Source organism: Myxine glutinosa, chromosome 4 (genome assembly GCF_964187855.1).
Source record: "Myxine glutinosa chromosome 4, kmMyxGlut1.1, whole genome shotgun sequence".
In the NCBI taxonomy this organism is placed as follows: Eukaryota; Metazoa; Chordata; class Myxini; order Myxiniformes; family Myxinidae; genus Myxine; species Myxine glutinosa.
In genome coordinates, this window is record NC_136264.1 from 74,875,284 (window position 1) to 74,901,490 (window position 26,207).

The 26,207-nt window shown below is 45.7% G+C and overlaps 1 protein-coding gene across 1 annotated transcript in view; it reads right to left on the bottom strand.

Annotated features, from left to right (window-relative positions):
- Positions 1–26,207, bottom strand: part of LOC137424803 (three prime repair exonuclease 2) — a 48,179-nt gene that overhangs the window by 17,085 nt on the left and 4,887 nt on the right. The window contains exons 3-4 of the mRNA XM_078775234.1: positions 20,654–20,882; positions 12,357–12,557 (exon numbers count right to left, since the gene is read on the bottom strand). Coding sequence (XP_078631360.1) covers positions 12,357–12,557; positions 20,654–20,882 — 430 coding nt within the window. The remainder of the gene's footprint in view (positions 1–12,356; positions 12,558–20,653; positions 20,883–26,207) is intronic.

Here is a 26,207-nt window from a genome sequence, read left to right on the forward strand (position 1 = left end):
CATGGTCAGTCATACACCGCCTGAAATAACAGACTGGAAAATGCCGAGATATATTAAAAATTCGTCGCCACACACGGGAAATTGCCGAGATATATTTTCACTTTGCACAAAAATAACATCAAGTAATCGAATCAATAGGAATGTCCTGTGCCTATAACATCGACGTTATAGGCACAGCTGCATCTAGGCATTGTGTAACATCGACGCGGCTTTTGTTTTAATTAAAACTTTTTGTACTTGTTTTTTTTAGCTCACAGTACAAGTGTTGAAAAGTTAATCAATAAAGTATTAACAAATCTATTATACAAGTTGAACTTTGTGCACCTCATACGTGTGGCAGAGCACGGAACAAACAGTACAGTCCAATTGTCCAAAGTGTAATGGAATGCTCCAAACAAACGGCCTGAGACAGTATATAATAAAATGCACACAAGGACAAAATTATTATTTATCCGTGTCATTTACCTGAATATTTTTATTGAGAAAAACAAATGGTCACTTTTATTTAGCCGTATTATCTATTTATATATTCTCCGTAGGTGATCCGGGCATCTGTCCGGGGGTGTGGCTTACTCTGTTGAGAGAGCAGCGCCGCCCATTCTGGGAGAGGCTTCAAAAACAAATATCCACCATTTCATTTACTCGCATAGCTTTGAGGCCTGTTTTGTAGGCCCGTGGTGTCTTCCTCTCTCTCACAGTTTATTTCAACTCTAATTCGATATATCATTTCATTTTTAACAGTCGCTAACATAGTTTTAGACTCGGTTGAAAAAAAACGGGAAGAAAATCCGATGAAAGTTGCCCTTTATAGAACGAAATGAATTCGCAAAGGCCTGTACCTTCAAGTCCATTGAGATATATTTTTTTTAAATCGCGGCATGGTCAGTCATACACTGCCCGAAATAAGAGATGGGAAAATGCCGAGATATATATATTTTGTTTAAATCGCGGCATGGTCAGTCATACACCGCCCAAAATAACAGACGGGAAAATGCCGAGATATATTAAAAATTCGTCCATTTGATGACAATCGTCACGATGAAATATTTAATTTATACGTCGTCACAATAATGTGGAGAGAGGAGCATAGCTTCGTTCACGTGTCGCTACACACGGGAAATTGCCGAGATATATATTTTTTTAAATCGCGGCATGGTCAGTCATACACCGCCTGAAATAACAGACTGGAAAATGCCGAGATATATTAAAAATTCGTCGCCACACACGGGAAATTGCCGAGATATATTTTCACTTTGCACAAAAATAACATCAAGTAATCGAATCAATAGGAATGTCCTGTGCCTATAACATCGACGTTATAGGCACAGCTGCATCTAGGCATTGTGTAACATCGACGCGGCTTTTGTTTTAATTAAAACTTTTTGTACTTGTTTTTTTTAGCTCACAGTACAAGTGTTGAAAAGTTAATCAATAAAGTATTAACAAATCTATTATACAAGTTGAACTTTGTGCACCTCATACGTGTGGCAGAGCACGGAACAAACAGTACAGTCCAATTGTCCAAAGTGTAATGGAATGCTCCAAACAAACGGCCTGAGACAGTATATAATAAAATGCACACAAGGACAAAATTATTATTTATCCGTGTCATTTACCTGAATATTTTTATTGAGAAAAACAAATGGTCACTTTTATTTAGCCGTATTATCTATTTATATATTCTCCGTAGGTGATCCGGGCATCTGTCCGGGGGTGTGGCTTACTCTGTTGAGAGAGCAGCGCCGCCCATTCTGGGAGAGGCTTCAAAAACAAATATCCACCATTTCATTTACTCGCATAGCTTTGAGGCCTGTTTTGTAGGCCCGTGGTGTCTTCCTCTCTCTCACAGTTTATTTCAACTCTAATTCGATATATCATTTCATTTTTAACAGTCGCTAACATGTTTTTCGACTCGGTTGAAAAAAAACTGGAATAAAATCCGATGAAAGTTTCCGTTTTATATAGAACAAAATGCATTTTCAAAGGCCTGTAAAATAAAGCTCATTCGTTGAGTCACCCTCACTATTTCATCTCGAATTCGCCATCTGATTTCAATTTTATTGATGGTTTTAGACTCGGTTTCAGCATTAATTGAAAAAAGAAACGCACACACGGGAATTGGGAAATTGCCGACATATATTAAATAATCGCAGCTTTCACCCTTCGATATATCTTACACCGCCCAAATGGCAGACAGGAAATTTCCAAGATTTATGAAGAATTCACGGCGGACGTTTCCATCGTCACGATTAAATGTTTAACTTTATACATAGTCAATAATGTGTGGAGAGGGGCGTAGCTTCGTTTACGTATCGCCACAGACGGTAAATTGCCTATTAAATAATCGCAGCTTTTCGCTGCTCGATATATCTGACACCGCCCAAGAAACAGAGACCAGAAATTGCCGAGAGATATTTCTTTGTTCTTATTTGATAAGTTATGTGCACATATACTTTAAATAAGTTTATTTGAAATATTTAATTTTTAAAATGTCATTGTGTATTCTCTAACAAAAAGAGTAACATTTGTTTTCCCGGGAGAGATAGGCGTTATGTGAAGTTCTTATACACCGCCCAAAAGACACATGTACATGTGTGTGGATGTATATATGTGTATATGTGTATATGTGTATATGTCGGGGGCCATGGGGGGCCATGGGGGGCACACCACGTGACACAGGGCACCTGAGAAATATATATTTAATTGTGTCTTTCTTTTGCTTGCTTCAAAAAAAAACTAGATTCACTGCAAAACATGTTGATTCACGGCTCGGTCATATCCAACCTTGGGGACATTTTTTCACCATCTTCTAAGGAAGAAAGTTATGGGAATAGTTGTAAGTTAACCTCGAACAGGGGATGATGTAATATGTATCCCTTGATCTCTGTGTGCCTGGCTTCTTGTGTTTTACTGCCAAATGTAAACCCCATTGAACTTTATTATGGGAACGCATCCTTGGGCCTTGGAAAGCCCAACTCGTTTGGAATTAGAGCCTGAGAAATATCTTCCTTTTTGTGTCTTCAAAGGCCCTCTCTTGTCTGAGGTCATAATTAGTGCAGTGTTTTTCTGTTATTTCATGTATATAACAAATTGTATTTTGCTGAGTTTTTAGTGTGGCTTGGACTTGCAGGTCCTGTGTGACAGGGCCCTGCGATTTCAAGGCGTGCTCCACAATATTGTGTTTGCTCGATTTTTCATTAAACCTCATTTGCTGCTTCAAGGTGCCTCTTCTTGAGTTCCAAAGGGGGGGCCAACCCGTCATCTGGTGTCAGGAGTGGGATACATCCAGGTGCATGTCGAGGGGGGGGCACACTCCTCAGGTCGGGGAGAGGCAAAAAGCCAGCGCTGGCACCATTTGGGCTGAGGTAAGCATATTTGCATACCTAAAATTAAAGCCTCTTTCCTTCCCTTTGGATGTATGGGAACCTTGTCGACTGTACCTGAGCATGTATCTCGAACCAAGTTGAAGCAGCAACCAGTGGATTAATGAATCGAGCCAGGAGGGCGCCATAGGTTAGGAGGGATAGCCCTCGAGGGATAGCCTCAGGTTAAGGTATCCCCGGCGTGGGAGTAGGTAGCTAGACCCCGGCGTGGGAGGAAGACTAGACCCAGGCATGGGTGGATAAGGATAAGACTATGGATAAGGATAAGGATAAGGATAAGAATAGGTCATAGGTATTGACTAGACCCCCGGCGAGGGCTTGGATAAATAAGTTAAGCTACGGACTGGATGTGCGTATCTGATAAACCCCCCCCTCAAGGCCTTCTTTGTCCTGTCTCAGGATTTAAGGCATGCACATCCAGTGCATTTTACCTAAAGGTAGGGAGTTCTGACAATATATGCTAAAGGCAGGTCAAGTATTAGCTCTTTCCGGACAAGAGATGAGTTTAGATCTGCAAGAAGTAACAGAGAAGATTATAATGTACGAGGTGTGTGGAATCCAGCTGTGAACACGTGAGCCAAAACGTGCAGGCAGGTTGCCGGGGCAACGGGGTGGCTGCCTCGCGGGGAACCTCGAGGTGGGAGGGAATCGAGACGGGAATGCGAATATCCCGTGCGGTGCACAGCAGGGGACGCATTCGCGTGCGTGAACAATGCGAGTGATGAGGTGGCTTGAAGTGATGTGTTGGAGTGAGCACATGTATGTTGTGTGCTGAGTGGAAGCGGTGCTGCATTGTCGAGCATGCTTCCAAGGAAGACTTTGGGATGCTAGAGTTGGAAGCGTTTCTGTTTTGTATCTCAAGGGAGATATCGGTGATTTCTTATATGTGGAAATAGGAAAGTTTATGTGATTTTTGGAGAAGGATAAATTAAACTGGGAGAAGAGCGCAGGTACCAGGTAGGAGGAAGGCAGGAGAAGTGCTGAGCCTTCAAGGGCAGAGGAAGAAGCAGATAAAGCACAGGAAGAAAGAAATCCAGGTAGAAACCAACAGGTGAGCCTGAAGGGGATGGATAGGCTCACAGCAAGGGGCCAGGTAAGTTCACAGGTAGGAAGTATATGGAGTGTGCATGAATTTATACTGTATTGTATGGAAAATGAAGTGTCAGTCACATGGTATGTGTGTATAAGGGAATGAATGATCTGTCATTACAGCGTGTATTTGTGTTTATTGTGTGTGTGTCATTGATGTGTGTCATTGACGTGTGATTGACAGTTGACAAGGGGTTCCCCAAATTGCCTGCAGGCGTTGGGCAATCCGGATGAGTACTTTGGAATGATATTATTTATATGTTGGAAGGTGAAAATTGATTGAGTACATTTAGGAAGAAATAAAAGGTATCAGTTTAGATTTTGAGATGCCATGTGGGACTCAGTCTGCTGGGGAAAATTGGCAGGGAATAATGAGTATTTTATGGAGAGCATGTGTAGACAGGGCTTTAAAACAAGTGTTCAATTACATCCCCACATTAACGGCTCTCCAGATGTAGCAAGGGAGAATGGGAGTAAAAGTCAAAGATGATAGGCTGTCAACCGACTGGGTGTTTATTCAACGGCAGGTAGGGGCTTGTATTTGGCTGACTTGGGATTGCAGAATGCGTTGAATAAAGGGAGATACCTAAGGACGGGAGCTCTGAGCTCTCTCGGTCGTTCTCCAGATCGGAGGAAACGGTTTCATGAAAGGGGTTACACTTGATGGGACGACTTATGGGCAGGAACATGGAATTTGTACAGAATGCAGGCGATAACCCACCTGTGTCTATCTCTGTGTGTGTGTGTGTGTCCGTATTTGTCTGGCTTTCTGGCTGTCCATGGAGTCATGTCTCTGGACACTGATTTTGAGGGAGTTGCGGGTGTGCCATGGAGTTCAGGTGCACCTGCGGTGGTTGGAAGGTGGTGGTGGAGCGGGTGTGAGGATGCACGCTTGGATTAAAACATGTATTTAATTATCTGAGGATGTGTGCCGAGGTGCAGTGTGGATCAATTAAGGGAGAGGGCACTTCGACTTTGTACATCCGTGGACTTTGCCATGCGTGTGAAAGCGCAAGTCGATGATAATAATGTCTTGTCCAGCACAATATTTTCGCAGCTATGGAATGTGCTCGAATTCCATGTTGGTGCAATGCGAGTGTGATTCCTGCCATGCATGCCGCGAGAGATACGTTGTTTGTGATGGGACTGTGGTGAAAAGTTGGATAGCCACGTGTAGAATATAAGATGCGTCGGTACATTTGTGTTGATCGATGCGCCGAAAAAGAAGTTGGAGGCGCGTGATGGAGTTGCAGGTGCGGACCAAAGCGGTGTCCGCGGAGTCTACTGGGGGTCGAATGTCACTCCCTCAGTGTCTGCAGACTTGTCGTTCGGCAGTGTCGAAAGACAGGTTCGATTGTCGGTCTGTCTGCTTGATTTTCGGGTCTCACTCTGAGTATATGGTCGTCCTACTTCCCTTTCTGTTTTGTGCTTTAATGCTGGTTGATTTGACTTCCCTGAAAATGGGACAATAAATATTTGGTGTTAGCTGTTGCCATTTCGGTTCATCAAATGTTTGCAGTTGTAATGTGGAGCCAGTCTGTCTGTCCGACTGGGTGTGTCTGACTGCGTCTGCAGATATGGATCAAGGAGGAGCAGTGTCTGTGGTGTCTGTTATGGTGTCGAATGTCATTCACTGTGTCTGCTGACGTGACGTGTGACTATGATGACTCTATGATGTGTGAGTGTGACTATGATGGTGTGTCCTGGCGGGAAGAATCGTGGCAGCCTACAGATTTGAATGGAATGGCCTCTGTGAGACCATCCTGTTAGTACGTTGGGGGTTCGTCTGTCTGTCTGTCTGTGTCTGTCTGTGAATGGAAACTCAGAAAATTGGACTGGACTTCGACAGAAGGCAGGTGGGTGGTCACCTGCTGTGAATTGTGGTGGATCTTGGTTAACGTATATCTACGGACAAGAGCTGCACTTTATTTTAGTAAATGACTGGGAAAGTTTGTTTTAAAAAGTGCCAGTGGATTTGTTTAGAGTTATGAAGGTCACAGCTCGCGTTTGGCTGGCTTACACTGGCTAGTGTATGGGAAAAGGGGGACTGAAAATGCTTTGATTTTTTCGTGGATTGCCCATTGGGCATGTTTAGAATTTAACAGAGTGGTGGAGTTCTGTGGAAATATGAATCCAATGTTTGATGTATACTGGTCGGTGTGCTCTGAGTTCGAAGGAAGATGATGCGATTATTTCAGATTTATCATAGTTAAGTTTGAGAAAGTTGATTTGAAGCCAGGATTTTATTTCAGTGATGCAGTCCGTCAGGATAGAGTTGAGCAGTGGATTTGTGTCTGTCAGAGGTAAGATTTGAACCAAGAAAGGGCGGTGCCGGTAATGTTAAAGGTGCGATTCCAGGGAGGGCCAATTAGGCACTTTGAAGTGATTAACATCGGAATGCATCTCATGGAGGACCACCAGCTGTTCAAGGGAGGAAAGGTGTGAAATAGTGACGTCATCCTCGCTGGAAATGTGGTGGGGAATGGGATGGCAGGATTGACGAGAGAGTCACCGTGGGTGAGAAAATTGACCAACATGAGAATGTTTTATTTCAATAAATAGATCAGGTTATTTTCTTTTTATTATTTGTTTATTGGGAAAATTGGGAATATTCATAATATTGGGCAGCTATTGGGCCAGAGGCTAAAACAGGTGTCTGCAACAGGTGCATGGGATGCTAAGAGAGGTATTAGAGGACATTGGATTGACTTTAAATTGAAATGAAAATTGAAAAGGTGGATTAGGAAAATGAGTTTGTTCAAATAATCGTGGCATCTGTGGGATGCAACAATTTTGTGCCAGAATAGTGTATGGGGAACCGTCATCTGGGAAGCGTCGTTAAATGGCAGTAGGTTTAGACAGGTATTGAAAGGGTTCGTGCAATGTCATTTTGGGGCACCACTCGACACAAGAGTGGTAGAGAGCTGAAGTGAATTCTGCCAATATGGTGCAATAGGGTGACAATTGATTTTTATTGGAAAACTATTTGTTTGCAGTCTTGGTTCGTACATAAGCTGGCAAAGAGATTATGCCAGTCTGAGGGAGTTTGTGTCCTTTGGATGGGAGCTGGAGCCTTGTAGGGTTGGGGCTTGTGGCTCGCCATTGTCTGTCTGCCAGTTATAGGAAAGTCGGATCAGATGAATTATTTGTCAATGACAAGTGAATCTGCAGGATTTGCTGAGAAAAGGGAGAAGGTTGGAAAAAGTGAATGGTAAATTCAGGAAATAAAAGAAAGTGGTTGGTTATGAACTGTTGTTTTTGTGATAAGAAGGTGATACAAGGGTTGGCTTGCCCTGGGGGGACCAATGAATGTAAAGTTGTGAATTTCGTTTAATAATGTTGCGTTAGATTGCTACAGGCAGGTTGCCCCAATCGAAGAGGTGATTGGGTGCTGGCGCAGATTGGATCACAGCTCTGCAGACCAGGTGAACAGAACTCCATCAGGTATGTTGGGCAATTGAATTATTACTCATAAGGGGAGGTGATAGGGCAATTTCCCCTAGGAAGATGTGTAAATAAATGTTTACTCTACATGGTTGACTCTAGGTTCTAGAACCGAGGACAAAGCGCAGGGAAAGGAAATATTTTTCCAGTGGATTATACTGGTGCGAAATTCGCTTGAATATGTTAAGGGAGAGGTTATCAAAGGAAGAATACCAGTTGATGTATTTTGATATTTAACTACGAGCTGCTAATAATGTAAATAGTGATATGGGTCAATGTAAATAATTTTCTTACACAGGTGAGATGAGATGTATAGGGAAAATTGTGCTTCAGATTTTGAGACACCGCTGGGATGGAAGCAATACGAGATGATGTTTACAAATATGGGTTTACAAAAAATGATGGTTGCACATAGGAAGACAGCAGAGCAGGATGGAGAAAATGTAGTGAGTTTCTCCATTGACTGATCATAATTGGGGGGCTAGAAATTTGATCATGGTGTGTGTGAGAAAATGTTTCACAGGATGGACCCCATCCACCGCTACCACCGAGATGTTTCTTTCGCTACATGGGAAGGATCCAAAGGCCATCGGCGAACCGGCCAACTCTATCGTCTCATGGCGCTGATGCGTGGGATTCTGATGACGATTATGATTTTAGTTCACTTCATTGGGATTGGGATTCTTTTACCCTTGATTTAAGTAGTGTAGGTTCCTTTAAGAGCTATTGCTATTATGCAAGTAGTGAGGAGCGGATGGCAAACAAATATCTGGGATATCCGGGAGAACCACCTTCACCACCACTTACACCACCACCTACACCACCTGTAGTAAGCAATTTGGGGTCGTTTCAGCTTAAGGCACCCGACACTATGAATACTGATGTTGATGCAGACTATGAGGAGATGGAGATTTGTGACTATGAGGAGATGGAGATTTGTGATGATGGATGTGCCACCCTCTCTCCCACAGAACAATCACATGTGCCAGGCTTGATGGCATTGGACGTGGATTGTTTGCCCTGATTCGCGAGGACCGCACCTGCATAAGGGGGGCCCCTCACCAGGCCGGCGACTGGGTCGCACCCACGCTGGAGGAAGGGGGGCTCAGAACCCGGCCGGGCGGCAGCTATCTCCTAACCAGGCGTCCTCGTCGCGAATTATGGCTGGCAATTTATGTGTTAATGTCGGACGGCCACAATTAGGGGCCGGTATCCCTTCCTGAGCATGCGTGACGCTTTGGCGCGCCTGGCATGTGACTGGGGGAGATGCTGACCCCCTGGGGTAATACGTTGTCTTTCCGAAGAGTTGTCGTAAAGACAAAAGGGAGAAATATGTCGGGGGCCATGGGGGGCCATGGGGGGCACACCACGTGACACAGGGCACCTGAGAAATATATATTTAATTGTGTCTTTATTTTGCTTGCTTCAAAAAAAAACTAGATTCACTGCAAAACATGTTGATTCACGGCTCGGTCATATCCAACCTTGGGGACATTTTTTCACCATCTTCTAAGGAAGAAAGTTATGGGAATAGTTGTAAGTTAACCTCGAACAGGGGATGATGTAATATGTATCCCTTGATCTCTGTGTGCCTGGCTTCTTGTGTTTTACTGCCAAATGTAAACCCCATTGAACTTTATTATGGGAACGCATCCTTGGGCCTTGGAAAGCCCAACTCGTTTGGAATTAGAGCCTGAGAAATATCTTCCTTTTTGTGTCTTCAAAGGCCCTCTCTTATCTGAGGTCATAATTAGCGCAGCGTTTTTTCTGTTATTTCATGTATATAACAAATTGTATTTTGCTGAGTTTTTAGTGTGGCTTGGACTTGCAGGTCCTGTGTGACAGGGCCCTGCGATTTCAAGGCGTGCTCCACAATATTGTGTTTGCTCGATTTTTCATTAAACCTCATTTGCTGCTTCAAGGTGCCTCTTCTTGAGTTCCAAAGGGGGGGCCAACCCGTCTTATACACCGCCGGTGTGGTTTATATAGGTTTATATATATATAGAACGGTGTGGTTTATATAGAACAAAATGCATTTTCAAAGGCCTGTAAAATAAAGCTCATTCGTTGAGTCACCCTCACTATTTTATCTCGAATTCGCCATGTGATTTCAATTTTATTGATGGTTTTAGACTCGGTTTCAGCATTAATTGAAAAAAGAAACGCACACACGGGAATTGGGAAATTGCCGACATATATTAAATAATCGCAGCTTTCACCCTTCGATATATCTTACACCGCCCAAATGGCAGACAGGAAATTTCCGAGATTTATGAAGAATTCACGGCGGACGTTTCCATCGTCACGATTAAATGTTTAACTTTATACATAGTCAATAATGTGTGGAGAGGGGCGTAGCTTCGTTTACGTATCGCCACAGACGGTAAATTGCCTATTAAATAATCGCAGCTTTTCGCTGCTCGATATATCTGACACCGCCCAAGAAACAGAGACCAGAAATTGCCGAGAGATATTTCTTTGTTCTTATTTGATAAGTTATGTGCACATATACTTTAAATAAGTTTATTTGAAATATTTAATTTTTAAAATGTCGTGTATTCTGTAACAAAAAGAGTAACATTTGTTTTCCCGGGAGAGATAGGCGTTATGTGAAGTTCTTATACACCGCCCAAAAGACACATGTACATGTGTGTGGATGTATATATGTGTATATGTGTATATGTGTATATATGTGCATATATATACATATATATGTGTGTGTGTATGTGTGTGTATGTGCATGCATGGTGTGTGTGCGTGTGTGTGTGTGTATGTGTATATTATATATGTATATACATGTGTGTGTGTGTGTATATATATATATATGTGTGTGTGTGTGTGTGTTTGTGTTTGTTTGTGTGTATGTGTATATATATGTGTGTGTGTGTGTGTGTGTGTGTGTATATATGTGTATGTGTGTCGGTGTACATGTGTGTGTATGTGTGTATGTGTGTGTGTGTATGTGTGTGTGTGTATATATATATATATATATATACACGTGTATATATATATATATATATATATATATATATATATATATATATATATATTTATATATATATATATATATATATATATATATATATATATATATATATATATATATATATATATATATATATATATAGATATATATATATATATATATATATATATATATATGTTTATATATGTGTGTGTCTGTATGTGTATATATGTGTGTGTGTGTGTGTGTGTGTGTGTGTGTGTGTGTGTGTCGGCGTATATATGTGTGTAGGTGTATATATGTGTGTATGTGTGTGTATATGTGTATATATGTGCATATATATATATATATATGTGTGTGTGTGTGTATGTGTATGTACATGTGTGGATGTGTATGTGTGTGTGTGACCCACTCTCCCCCGTATGCGTGATGTGGGAGGGAGAGGATTTGAGCTCTTAAAGTCACATTTTACATGAGATGTAATAACACATTTCAAACTGTATTTCCCATGTGCACGCACATGCATTCACATGTTATCAGAAGTAAATACATTGTGTAGATTACATTATTTGTGGATCTGATAAATTGCCAGTAACCATTTTGTGAAACTGAATGTACAGGTGCAGCATCTAACTAAATATGTCGAAATGTCACACACGTCCATGCCCGTGGGATTCCCACGGGTGACCCCACTAGTCAAAAATAAAGGAGATAGCGGGACGTTTGGACCGATCGTGTCAATTCGCACCCTCGACTGTTGAACACTATTTCTCCATAAGATTGGCAAAAAAAATACCTAAGAAGATGGTTAATAAAAAATTTTTTGGACAAAGATGATACAAACCTATTTCTTTGTAACGCACATTTCAGGTTAATAACCATTTTTTGTGAAGTTTGAAACTGTACCATTAACAGCGGTAAATGTTTTTTGTTTTTTGTCCGGCTAGGAAAGCAAAATCAGCTTCTGGATTTAAATGTAACGATGAGGAAATGAGGATGAGCCCATGAGGGGTTTCACTGTACTGTTTTTAAAAATTACAGAAGAAGCTCGGGCCCCTCAACCGGTCCCGGGTCCCCTGGTAGCAACCCCCCTCAACTCCCCTCATCGCCCCTCGGTGTATCACACTCTACAACTACATCCGAAAGCTCCAGTAGAACTCCACAAAAACATGCCTCACACTTGTTTGGCTTGTCCATTATATAGTAGATGTGCATCTACCTCCCTGGACTTCTGGTGTACATTCTGATCTATGTGCCTCCTCGTTATTCTATTTATTATTCTAAAACACTTCGCTAAATCTGCTAATGCTCTTCAAATTGATATTTTTACATTAATTGATCAATGAGCTGAAATGAGGAAAGCGATATGTTCTACATGAAATGAGCTTAAGAATCGGTAGGATGTACAAGGGCTTGGAAGATCAAGAGATGGTTAACACGAAACAAAAAGAGAGAAGACAATGCAGCAACATTACCTTCAGCATTGGGTAGTCGAAGGCAAAGCCATTGTGAGCAAAGAGGCAGACTGGAGTGGGTTGGCGAGCCAGGAATGCCAATATCATGTCAATCACATGCTGGTCAAACCCCTTGCGACGATTCTCTGCAAGTCGTTCATTACTGAGACCAGTGAGACGATATGCATCATCACGTACAACCTTCTGTGGATCTATACAAATCTGTGGATAATGCACGCACACGCACACACACACGCACACACACACACACACACACACACACACACACACACACACACACACACACACACACACACACACACACACACACACACACACACACACACACAAAATCTGAGCTTTCTATTATTATTGCTTTTTTCAACTCAAATGCAAATTTAGTATTTCTACAGCTTTGCATTCTCGAGATTGAGGTCAACAGGGCAATTTGGGCAATATCTCTTCATTGATTGTCATTTGTACTAGACTGTGACCAAATTTGAATCAGTTTTGTCAGTATATGATGCATGTACAAAAATGCACAAAACTTTAGCTTTGTACAGACAAACTCCGCACTCACAATCATAAAATAGCTTTTCATCGAATCTTCTTATCTGCTTTGCCATTGGAGGCTGGTATACTTCAAAGTAGCATGGTTGGTCCAATACTATTATGGTCTCCAAAAACAATTTTTGAAAATCTGTTGAAATCCACTTTTACTCGAACATTTTTCTGACAATTCAACCATACAGTAATACCTCGCTTAGCACCCAGGGTCCGTTTCTGGAGAAGAGAGCCTAATCAAAAATGTGCTAAAGGGGGCACATGAGCACATGAGTAAGGGTAAGGTAAGGGTAACTGAGGTTATTGATGAGTAAGGGTTTTGTTGGGTTACCTTCATTCATGTTGTACATTGCCTGTGTATGTATATTGTGTTGTATGTATACCTTCCATCACGGAAATAAAGCTTGCGGTGTAATTCTGCCACAGGAATAATCAGGCATAAGCTAGATGAGCAAAATTGTCTTTTTTTTACCTCCGCCACCGAAGGTGGAAGGAGGTTGTGTTTTCACCCCTTTCTGTTTGTTTGTTACTTGCATAAATCGAAGATTTTTCAAGTATATTGGTCGGTCTTGTGCGTTATTAATTGGCAAAAAAATTATTTTTTGACAAGTATGTTGATCACTCCAGCTTGTGTGTGTGTGTGTGTGTGTGTGTGTGTCCTCACTTATACTTGCCTACAGGTCACAATTTTAAACCGATCCTCATGAAACTTCACCAAATAGTACAGTTCATGGTCTGACAAAATCCTATTGTTTATTTTTTTGAGGTCAAAAAGTCAAAAGATCAACATCGGCCAAAGGTCAACCACTTTTCTTCAAGTTTCTAAAATCCTCAATTTTCATCCGATTGACTTGAAATTTGAATAGGATTTCCATATCAGCTGAATGAATTCAACCACCAACTATTTTTGAGGTCAACATTGGCCAAAAGGTCAACATAGGCCATATTTCTAAAATTTTCAATTTTCATCCGATTAACTTAAAATCTGAAGACGATTTGCATATCAGATCACAGAATTCAACCACCAATTATTTGTGGGGTAAAAGGATGCGCTACTGAGTGCCAATTCTACTTTGTTCTATTTTGCAAAGTGTCGCTCTATGAGTGATTTTCCATTATGTCTGTCTGTCTGTTTGTCTGTATGTCAGTCGCCTACAAGTCACAATTTTCAACCGATCTTCACGAAACTTCACCAAATGGTAGAGTTGGTCATAAGCAAGAAACTATTGTTTTTGGGGTCAAATAGTCAATAGGTCAATATAGGTCAAAGGTCACCAACTTTGTCTAATTTCTAAAATCCTAAATTTTCATCCGATTGACTTGAAATTTTAAGAGGGTTTGCATATCTGGTTACTTAATTCAACCACCAAGTGTTTTTGAGGTCAACTTAACATAGGCCAAAAGGTCAACATAGGCCAGATTTATAAAATCCTCAATTTTCATCCGATTGACTTGAAATTTTAAGAGGATTTGCATATATCTGGTCACTACATTCAACCACCAAGTATTTTTGAGGTCAACAAAGGCAAAAGGTCTACATAGGCCAGATTTCTAAAATCCTCAGACCTGAAAATTATGCTATGCATGACATAGTTCTTGTTTGTTTGTCTGTTTGTGAACAAGATATTTCAAAACGTTGTGGATGGATTTGGCCAAAATTTGGGGGAGAGGTTGGGTATGTGACGAGGAAGAATTGATTCAATTTTGGTGAAGATTTGAATGCAGATCCGGATAAGACAAAGTTTTAAAAGTGATTCTTCACCACTGATAGGGCTAAAATCGATATGTAGCAAGATATCTCAAAAAGTTGTGGACGGACCCAGACGAAACTTGGTGATGGAGTTGGTGAGGTGACAAGAACAAGCAATTAAATTTTGGGTCAGGTCAGAATCCCGATCCGGCCTATCAGTGGGATACACAACGTAAACTGTTGAGCCTGGCAGAGGAATGCGCTCTACCGAGTGCCGTACCAGTCTGTATGTGTTTTTCTCCATCTTACGATAATTCACCAAATGTCCGTCCGTCCGTTCAAAGGTACCGCAAAAACGGCTGAACCGATCGCAACGATATTTTGGGTGGGTAATCCTGGGATGCCCTGGAGTAAAATAGGCTATATTGTTTTTCCAATTTCAGCTTTTGTCTCCCACATTTTCAGGTTTGGACTCCCGAATAACGTTATTTTCCCAGGTACCGCACAAATGGCTGCACCGATCGCAACCTGATGAATGAAAACACAAAGTTAAAAATAATGACCTCGGACAAAGACCTTTTACAAGGACATGGGTTGAATCCCTGCTTGAGAGAATGCCAACCCCCTCCCTGCCATCACGGTCATCTCTCCAACTCACAATCCAACGAGATATGTGGAAAGGATGACCCAAAACTAATTATCATCTTTTTGATTCAAATATAAATATCATTGAAAGTAAATAATGACCACGGCCAAAGTTCAAACGCCGTGGGTTTAATCTCTACATGAGAGAATTCCACATAGCTATTTGGGTGGTGTATAAGCTAACAGATCGTTGCCTCCATCGATCTTGCCAAGGCCGTAACACCTATCGGCTCAAAATTCTTAACTGTTGACTTGGTAGTTTTTACCATGAAGGAAACATTAACAATGTTGTTAAAAGTTTATTTTTTATGTTAATGCTATTTAATTTGTGATTGGAGTTATGCTGTTTGGAATGAAAAAAGAGATATCAAGTTCAAGTGAACGACGAAATGCCGTGATGGTTTCTACTTTCTAAACATGAAATTCGCGGATCGCCATATGCAGATTCGCCATGGACCCACGATCGATGTTTCAATACGTGAACGTACCCGTTTGTTTGTGTACGGGAACGTTTTTCATGGTAGTCCTTCACGAACTTGCTGTCCATGTCTGACGTGTGACTGACGGTGCGAAAGGAATGTGGAATTTATTGGTTTCATGCTTTAGCATTCGCCGTTTCTGCATTGTCTGTTTGCTTCTAGCCTCCCACCCGTGCGTAGCACGGGTACCTCACTAGTGTATCAAATTTGAAAGTGAGCACAAACAAAACACTGCAATTTACACATTTTGTCTATAAATATTTTATATAAACAAAGGAGTAATTAAACAAAGGGAAGTGAAGTAATAAATTATTAATTTAAATTACACACGACTCGATTGCCAGAGAGGTAGGCCACAACGCGTTGGTATAACAAAGAGTCTTTATTCAAAGCTCGTACTTCAGCACTGAGCGGGCTCGATCTTAGAGCCCGCATATATGTCCCGAGGCCACACCTAGTCCCCGGGCGTGGCCGATTGGTCGAAAGGCGAGGCATGTGCTTTCGTTCCCCGCCTGGACGCTCGCGCCACCCACTGGTGCGCGGAATTATTGCCCCTTGTGCCCGCCACACGCACCCCCCCCCCCCCCCAGAATTCCCGCGCACCTGAAGGGTGAGTTTGTGGGGAAGCCGGATGACCCAGCCGAAATGCCCCCTGGCGGTGGGTGCACGGCTGGGGGGTAGCGGGACGGCGGGGCTGGGGGGTGCCGGGGCTCCGACCGCCGGGGCGCGGCCTCGACGCGGAGGCAGAGCTGCTTGCGGGGGGTGGTCCGGATCGAGGTGGGCCGGCTTGAGGCGGTCCACGGAGATGCGATCCGGGGCACCGCCGACGTCGATGGTGAAGTCCCCGGTCTCCAGCACGCAGAAGGGCCCGTCGTACGGGGGCCGTAGTGGTGCCCGGTGGGCGTCGTGCCGGACGAAGACGCACTTCGCCGTGCGAAGCTCCGGGGCGACATGGGAAGGCGGACAACCGTGGTGTGCCGTTGGCACCGGGGCGAACCTCCGGGTGGTCTCCTGAAGGGCGGAGCGCTGTTGCGCCGCGGACCAAGGAGCCGTGGAGTTGGGGATAAATTCACCCGGTACCCGCAGTGGTTGCCCGAAGACCAGCTCTGCTGAGGACGCGCGCAGGTCGTCCTTGGGCGCCGTCCTGAGGCCCAGCAGGACCCAGGGGAGTCTGTCGACCCAGCCGCCGTCGCGGAGGCTGGCCCGGAGTGCGGCCTTCATTCAGCGATGAAAGCGCTCACACAGGCCATTGGCCTGGGGGTGGTAGGCCGTGGTGCGGTGTAGTTTCACCCCGAGCCCTTGCGCCACCGCAGCCCAGAGCTCCGAGGTGAACTGGGGGCCGCGGTCGGACGAGATGTCCGAGGGGGCACCGAACCGGGCAACCCAAGTAGCGATGAAGGCTTGTGCCACATCAGCCGCAGACGTCGCCGCCAATGGGACGGCCTCCGGCCACCGTGTGGTGCGGTCCACCATGGTGAGGAGGTGGGTGAACCCCCGCGAGGGGGGCAGAGGTCCCACCAAGTTGACGTGCACGTGGTCGAACCGACACTCGGGCACCGCAAACGGGGCCAACGGGGCCTGGGTGTGGCGGTGGACCTTTGCACGCTGGCACGCGAGGCACGTCCTGGCCCAGTCGCGGACGTCCTTCCAGAGCCCATGCCAGACTAACTTCGCCGCGATGAGCTTCTGGGATGCCTTCGTGCCCAGGTGGGACAGGCCGTGGATGGCGTCGAAAACTGGGCGCCGCCAGCCAGCGGGCACGATGGGGCGAGCCCGGCCGAGGGAGACGTCGCATAGGAGGGCCACGCCCGTGGCGTCGAACGGCACCTCGGTGACGCGGAGGCCCGTGACGGCGGTCCGCAAGGCCTGGACGCCGGGGTCGGCGGTCTGGTCCTCTGCCATCCGGGTATAGTCGACCCCGAGGTGGACCGCGTGCACGATGGACCGGGAAAGGCAATCCGCCACCGAGTTGTCTTTACCCGCCACGTGACGGATGTCCGTCGTGTACTCGGACACGGCAGAGAGGTGACGCTGCTGCCGTGCCGACCATGGCTCGGCGACCTTGGCCATCGTGAACACAAGGGGCTTGTGGTCGACGAAAGCCGTGAACGGGCAGCCCTCCAGCAGATGGCGGAAGTGTCGGACCGCCAGGTGGAGCCCGAGCAGCTCGCGGTCGAAGGTGCTATAGCGGCGTTCGTGCGGGCGAAGCTGCCGGCTAAAAAACGCCAGCGGTTGCCAAGCACCACACACCCACTGCTCGTGCACCGCGCCCACCACGTAGTTCGACGCGTCGGTGGTGAGGGCGATTGGCGCATTGGGCGCCGGGTGCGCCAGCATGGTGGCGTTGGCCAGGGCCAGCTTTGCGCCCGCAAACGCCGCGGCCATCGGCTCTGACCAGGTGATGTCACCTTTGCCCGGCTTGCCCCGGAGGGCCTCGTGCAAGGGGCGGAGGAGCTGGGCGACGTGGGGCATGAAGCGGTGGTAAAAATTTACCATGGCCAGGAACTCCTGGAGCCCCTTGATTGTGCGGGGCCGTGGGAAATCCCTGACCGCCTCCACCTTGGCCGGTAAAGGGACGGCCCCGTGCCTGGTGAAGCGGTGCCCCAAGAAGTCGATGGTGGTGACGCCGAAACGGCACTTGGCGGGGTTGATGATTAGGCCATGCTGGCCCAGGCGTTCGAAAAGCGTGCGGAGGTGGAGCAGGTGCTCCTCCCGGGACGCGCTCGGGACTAGTATGTCGTCCAGGTAAACAAAGAGGAAAGGTAAGTCGCGCAAGACGCTGTCCATAAGCCGTTGGAACGCCTGGGCCGCATTCTTCAACCCGAAAGGCATTCTCAGGAACTCGAAGAGGCCGAAAGGGGTGATGACGGCCGTCTTCGCGACATCGTCCGGTTGGACGGGGACCTGGTGGTAGCCCCGGATGAGGTCCACCTTGGAAAACACGGTCGTGTTTGCCAACCGGGTGGAAAAGTCCTGGATATGCGGGACCGGGTAGCGGTCGGGGGTGGTGGCATCATTGAGCCGGCGGTAGTCCCCGCACGGCCGCCATCCTCCGCCGGGCTTCGGCACAATGTGCAGAGGAGAAGCCCAAGCACTGTTGGAGCGCCGTACGATCCCCAGCCGCTCCAGCGTGGCGAACTCCGCTTTCGCCACCACGAGCTTCGTGGGTTCGAGTCGGCGTGCCCGGGCATAGACCGGTGGCCCGACCGTGGGTATATGGTGGTCCACCTCGTGTTTAACGGCCACCGCTGAGAAGGTGGGCCGCGTGAGGGCCGGGAAACTGGTGAGGAGGCGGGTAAAGTCGGCCGCTGCCGGAATCGTGCAAACTAAACTCGCCGGGACGGAACCCTCCAGCAAGCAGCTTGGCAAGCCGCTCAGTGAGCTGCTCAACGAGCCGCTCAGCGAACAAGCGAGCGAGCTGAAGGTTTCGGCCTGGACGAGCCGTCTGCGCTTCACGTCGACCAACAGCCCATTCGCGCATAGGAAGTCCGCACCGAGCAGTGCCATTGGCACGCTGGCGGTCACGAACGACCATTGAAAGCGCTGCCCTCTGAACCGCAGTGAGAGGCAACGCTTCCCGAATGTGTGGATGGGTATACCGTTGGCGGCAAGCAAAGCAGGGCCCCGGCCCGCGGTTTGCTTGTCGGACGTGGAGGCGGGGAGGACCCTTACCTGCGCTCCTGTGTCGCAAAGAAAACGGCGCCTGGACAAGGTGTCCGTGATGAACAGGAGGCTACCGGAATGGCCGACGCTCAGAGCCGCTAATGAGCGCCGGCCCGGTCGTTTCCCGACCTGTCAAAGAGCACGGCGGGCGACACGTTTTAGCCTTGCGGCCGAACCTGCCGTGGTAGTAGCACCAGGTTTGCGGTGGCGGCGGCCGCGGTGGCCGTGGTGTTGACGGCGGTGGTAGTGGGCGGGGCGCAGCAGCGGCCACGAGGGAAGCCGGGGGCGCTGTAGCCTCTGCCCTGGGATCCACTACGGCAGCACCGTACACCGACCGCGTGTCGCAGGCCGCGAAAAACTTGTCGGCCTCTACGGCCAGGGCGCGGGGTTCCTTTATCTTGGAACCAGCCAGCGCGAGGCATACCTGTGCGGGTAGCTGGCGTAGGAAAAGCGCCCGGAATAAGAAATCCGGGGGCTGGTCACCAAGCAGCGACAGCATAAAATCCATCCGGACAGATGGTCGTGTGTCGCCAAGTTCGGGAAGGTCCAGGAGGCGGTCGGCCCGTTCGATCTCCGTGAGCCCGAACGTGGCGAGCAGGAGACGTTTGAGCGCCTCGTACTTGTTGTCGCCCGGCGGGTGCCGAAGGATGGACACGACTTGGGCGGCAGTGCCGGGCCCGAGGGCGGCGACCATGTGGTAGTACCGGGTCTCGTCCGCCGTTATGCCTCGTAGCTGAAATTGAGCTTCGGCCTGGACGAACCAAACGTCGGCTTGTGCCTCCCAAAACTCCGGGAGTTTAACTGCGATGGCGTTGGTGGCCATGGCGCGTTTGGTGGTCAGCAACGGCTGAACCAATCGGGGTCACCAGTGTGGTGCTGCGCACACACGACTCGATTGCCAGAGAGGTAGGCCACAACGCGTTGGTATAACAAAGAGTCTTTATTCAAAGCTTGTACTTCAGCACTGAGTGGGCTCGAGCTTAGAGCCCGCATATATGTCCCGAGGCCACGCCTAGTCCCCGGACGTGGCCGATCGGTCGAAACGCGGGGCATGTGCTTTCGTTCCCCGCCTGGACGCTCGCGCCACCCACTGGTGCACGGAATTATTGCCCCTTGTGCCCGCCACAACTTTAAGTAATTAAAAGTAAATAATTCAGGAGACATTGTTGCAGTGATTTCTAAATTCCATTTGCTTAAAAAACAAAGCTAAGCCAAAAGTCATAAAGTAACTGTACATGAGTAGTAATATGGATAAGTAATATCTTGCACCCACTCACAGTCATCTTGTCAAGGACACGAGGTGGCAAAGGCAACTGTTTAGAATTCTTGTGCGAAGGAGGTCCCAAATGCACATTTTGCAGGCCAAAGCGATTCACGGCTATGAGACACAGTTCTGTGATTCGCGGTCGGTCGATCTTCACTCCTGTTGTTTCAACATCGATAAAGACATAGGTTTGGTTTGGAACGGGATCAGTATCGGGTACTGCTTCTTGCGACTTGCAAAGCCTGGAAAGATAAAACAGCCACAATGCAGCTCTAGTTTGACCCCATATATATTTCGGTTTTACCTTCTAATTCTGAAGAACTGTAGCTGAAGGAGCTGCAGAAGAATCTTTTTCATATTTGAATATGGAACAGTGAAATAACTTAACTATTATATGTCGACAAGATAGTGGTGATGGTTGAGGGAGTGAATGAGAGGGAATGTGGCTGTAGGTGGAATGGGAGGATTTTGGGGTGACATTGAGGGTGTGGGGATGAGAAGTGAGGTGAAAGGTGGGTTGAATACTTTGGGTAAAGCACAGAGAAAAGATTGAGGTATGGGTGGGTAGTAAGTAGGGTATTATTGGGATGTGGGAAGAACTCGTCAAAAGTTGTCCAAATGTCCAGCACAGGTAGGTGCGTCCATCAGACACGTGAAAATCTAAACAAACCTGTCCAAAGGACAAATCAATTATGTCACCTGGAAGTTTAATAAAGTTGACATATCTTAATTGTAGTTATTATTTTATGTGTCAAGTCATACTCATTAGCAGCAACAAAAGCTGTGTTCACATACGTGGCATTGCGGATATGGCCAACGCATGTGGGAAATCAGACTTTTGTTCACATATACACTGACACGGTTACAAATATAACGTAATATAAGTCTGTAAATAGGTTTTTCTTGTACAAACGAGTAAGATAGCACCAGCTATGTCAAGGAGGAAACATTCTCTGCTGGAAGAGTTTCTGATTATAATATTGAGTGCATATAAAAATACAGTCAAAGAAGAAACCAAAAAGGAAGGTGCAGATGGTGGGTACACCCAATGCTCTGAAAGGGACACCTTACATCAGCAAAACGGACCCAGAAATTGTATCTTCTTTCAAATTTCTATTCACACATTCTACCCAAATAGGTTGCGGATGATGCGGCGAAATGAATATTCAACATTCCACTCTGCACAACCGCCTGCCAAGGCCTTTGAAGTTAATTGAGTCCGTTATTGGTGACTTGTCATTGAGGGGGACCATAGCGGCAGAAGGTCAGTATATGCACACCAAAATCTGGTGTGCAAATACTTAACCTGAATGATCTGACCAGAAGATGATTTCAGAAGGAATACTTCAGTAATTTTGGGAAAATGGTTATTGATGATGAGAAAATAGACATAATTCTTAGGAAAATGTCCCATGGCGGTGAATACTTCTGAGTCCTGGGAGGACTCCATTCCACCTTTTGAAGCCCACATATGGAGATAAAACCTAATGGCACGCACACACATGTGCCCACACACACACACATACACACACACACACCACAAGTATAGTACCTCACAGGTATAGACCAATAACCTGTCTGCCAATAACCTACAAACTCTTGACGAGAAACATCACAGAAATGATATACCACCACCAAACACAAGAAGAAGGCTTATGGGCAGAACAGAAGGGATATAAAAGAGGATGCTATGGAATGATAGACCACCTCCTACAAAACAAGGCCATACTCAAAAAATAACAATACAAGAAGAACAAAATTATCTACAGCATGGAGAGACTACAAAACAGCTTGAATAATTATGTCAGGGTGCATTAGCCATACTGAACAAGGCCATATTTTAAAATTGCAAAATGCGAAGAACTATATTGTCCACCGCCTGGATAGACTAAAAGAAAGCTTTCAACAGTGTCCCACATTAATGGATGATACAATGCATGTGATTGTACAAGATCAACCCCCAAAAAATAAGCAAACTGATAGAGAAAGCAATGGAGTTTTGGAATACCACATTGATAGTACAGCATTCGGAAGGAAAGATTGAAATACCACGAGTGAAGATACATGGATGAATCTTCCAGGGAGACAGCCATTCCCCCTCCTGTTTTGCCTGGCCCTTGACCCACTGAGCAACCTCATTAATGAGCAAGGACATGGATGCGCCCTCACATAAAATAAGAGAATGTCCAAAGAGACAAAAAAAAGGCGACACATCTACTTTACATGGATGATTTAAAACTCTTTGCACCAAACAACGAAAAATTGGCAACTAATAAACTCTAATTAGTGAAACAGTACTCCAACGGCATTCATATGGAATTTGGCCTGGATAAGTGTGCCAAGTGTACACTCATGCAAGATAGTCCAACAAAAACGGACAACATAAAAATTGACAAATACAACAATACAAGATATAGACAATGAAGCATCACACAAATATATTGGGGAAGAAGAGGGCCACCAAATATGTCACAAACAAATGCGCAAAACAATTACCAAAGAATACCAGCATAAAACGAGGCTGATCCAGAAAACATAACTTTATCCAAGGAAAAAAATTCAAAGCCATTGATCAAAGTACAGCTGTGGAATAATAAACTGGCCACTCCCAGAAAGCAATAAACTGGATATCAAAACAAGAAAACTCCTTACCATCCACAAAACGTTTTCCAAAAATCAATGCATCCCGAGAATGCACCTGCTGAGATGAGAAGGATGTAGCAGCCTGATCTAGGTCAACTAAGTGCACTGAATGACAACTGGAGGATTGGCCGAATATGTAAAAAGTGCAAGACTACTGAATCGAATTTGTAAGCAAACACGAAGACAACAAACCAGAAGTATCCCTAACCCACCTAGCAAAAAAATTACAAAGACAGGTGCGAATCGAAGATGTCACACAAGAAACCTAAACAACGAGTACAACCCCAACAATAGCAAAAAAGAAGAAGAAAAAAATGAAACAAAATATCAGCAGATATACAGCGACAACTGGGAAAATGATGACATAGCAGGATTGTATTAAAAAAAAAAGAGTTGGACAGATTGGGAATAAACAAAGAAGGCTCTTTGGAATGGCTAAGAAGAGGTCAGCTCAACTGGGATGGAGAAAGAATCATTATTGTCCCCATACAGACCCGAATACAGACAAAGGGAAATATAAAATAACGAGAATAAATGTGTTATTTTGGTGGGCACTTAGCTCGGAGCTGCTCTTGAACCTCGTCAGGAATTGTCCCGGTTCGTCACAGGCCTCTACGTCCTTCGCGGGAAACCGCAGGCTGCACTGCTTATGGGTGGGAACTAGGCCTCGCTGCGCGGTCCGTTCACTCCTGGCTCCATGCGCGAGGCGAACAGGCCGCGCCTGCTCGGTCGCTCCAGCCGTGCTCGTCCTCACGTTCTCGTTCACCAACACGAACGTTGCAAGGAAAAGAAATGCGGCCGTGCCTTCAATCCGAACCCCACGCAAACAGAGCACAACAAAATGTTCACGTGATCGTCAATGAATTCCCCTCGCGCAGGAGCACTATGAACTCCGACTGCTCGCCATGAAAACACGAAGCAGAGCGAGATATGAAATCATGACCGTTCACCACTAAAGCCAGAAAAAGTGAGGAAGTCAAGAGCCTTGACCATTCTCTATCAAAGTCCGGACCCAAGAGATCAAATGTCCGCCCTCCAACTCCTTTGTACTCCAGGCTCTGATGTCATCTGTGCCTGCTCCACCAATCCCATAGTCCCATCTTAGCCGTCCTTGCGCCAATCAATCCCGGACCAATCACTGCTCTTCGGGGCGTGGCCCCATGGCCCAGCCTGCTCGATGTGGCGATGTCGCAGCTGGCAGTGCCAGCGGTAGTTGAATATCCCAGTTCCGGTCGCTTTTATTGTGGTAAAAGTGTGGTAAATGCGTGATTTCCTGGCTATGTGTGTGTACTCCTGATGTCACAAGGAACAGAGGAAATATAACAGAGGCCATTACATACAGGGGATTCATTACCCATAATCCCTAACTAATTAACATAACCGCACCCCTCATGATGGGAACGAAGATACACGCTTGCACGACATACGGTCTACCGCATCCATACTTATGATACATGTGGTTTCTTCTTATTCACGACAGTCGGAGCACACTACCTATGCAATTCTACCTGGACTAAGGTAATGCCTACCCCCCACAAACGTAACATTATAAATGCCCAAGACCAAGGACCCTACACCAAAGGCTACACTACTTCATGAAAATGGTGGGACTGAGTCAATGGGACAAGTGTAGGTTCTGCATGGTAGAAACAGAAAGTACGAGTCACCACCTATCAGGATGTAAAACACTTGTGTCAGAGCACCTGTATACCCAAAGGCACAACAAAGTATGTAGCGTAATCCACTGGCATATCTGCAAAAGTCTCAATGTCCCAGTTCCAGAAAACAATCTGGGCTTTATGGCAGAGTGGCCAGACGGAAGCCTCTCCTCATTGAAAGACACATGAAAGCCCACTTGGAGTTTGCAAAAAAGCACCTAAAGGACTCTCAGAGTGTGAGAAACAAGATTCTGTGGTCTGATGAAACCAAGATTGAACTGTTTGGCTTCCGTCTGGCCACTCTGCCATAAAGCCCAGATCGGTGGAGTGTTGCAGTGATGGTTGTTCTTCTGGAAGTTTCTCCCATCTCCACACAGGACTCTGGAGCTCAGCCAGAGTGACCATCGGGTTCTTGGTCACCTCTCTTACCAAGGCCCTTCTCCCCCGATTGCTCAGTTTGGACGGGCGGCCAGCTTTCGGTTGTTCCAAACTCGAAACGGAGTCCTGGTTGTTCCAAACTTCTTCCATTTAAGAATTATGGAGGCCACTGTGCTCTTGGGAACCTTCAATGCAGCAGAGATTTTTTTGTGGGCTTCCCCAGATCTGTGCCTCGACACAATCCTGTCTCTGAGCTCTGCCGGCAGTTCCTTCGACCTCATGGCTTGGTTTCTGCTCCGATATGCATCGTCAGCTGTGAGACCTTATATAGACAGGTGTGTGCCTTTCCAAATCATGTCCAATCAATTGAATTTACCACAGGTGGACTCCAATCAAGGGGCAGAAACATCTCAAAGATGATCAAGAGAAATGGGAGGCACCTGAGCTAAATTTCAAGTGTCATAGCAAAGGGTCTGAATACTTATGTCAATGTGATGTTTCAGTTTTTTCTTTTTAATAAATTTGCAAAACTTTCTAAAATCCTGTTTTCTCTTTGTCATTTTGGGGTATTGAGTGTAGATTGATGAGGGAAAAAATGAATTTAAACGATTTCAGCATAAGGCTGCAACATAACAAAATGTGAAAAAAGTGAAGGGGTCTGAATACTTTCTGAATGCACTGTATGCTCTCTTCCAAGAGCCATTCTAGTTTATTCTGTTTAGACAAAGTCAGTCAATAATTACCATAATAAATTAAAGAATATGGATGCACATCTTCAATAATATGGCAAATCTTTGTTTGAAATCGTGATTTCAGTAAGATTGGCATTTATTTCAGAGAACTCGTACTTTTTCACCCCACTGTGTGTGTGTTTGTGTGTGTGTATAT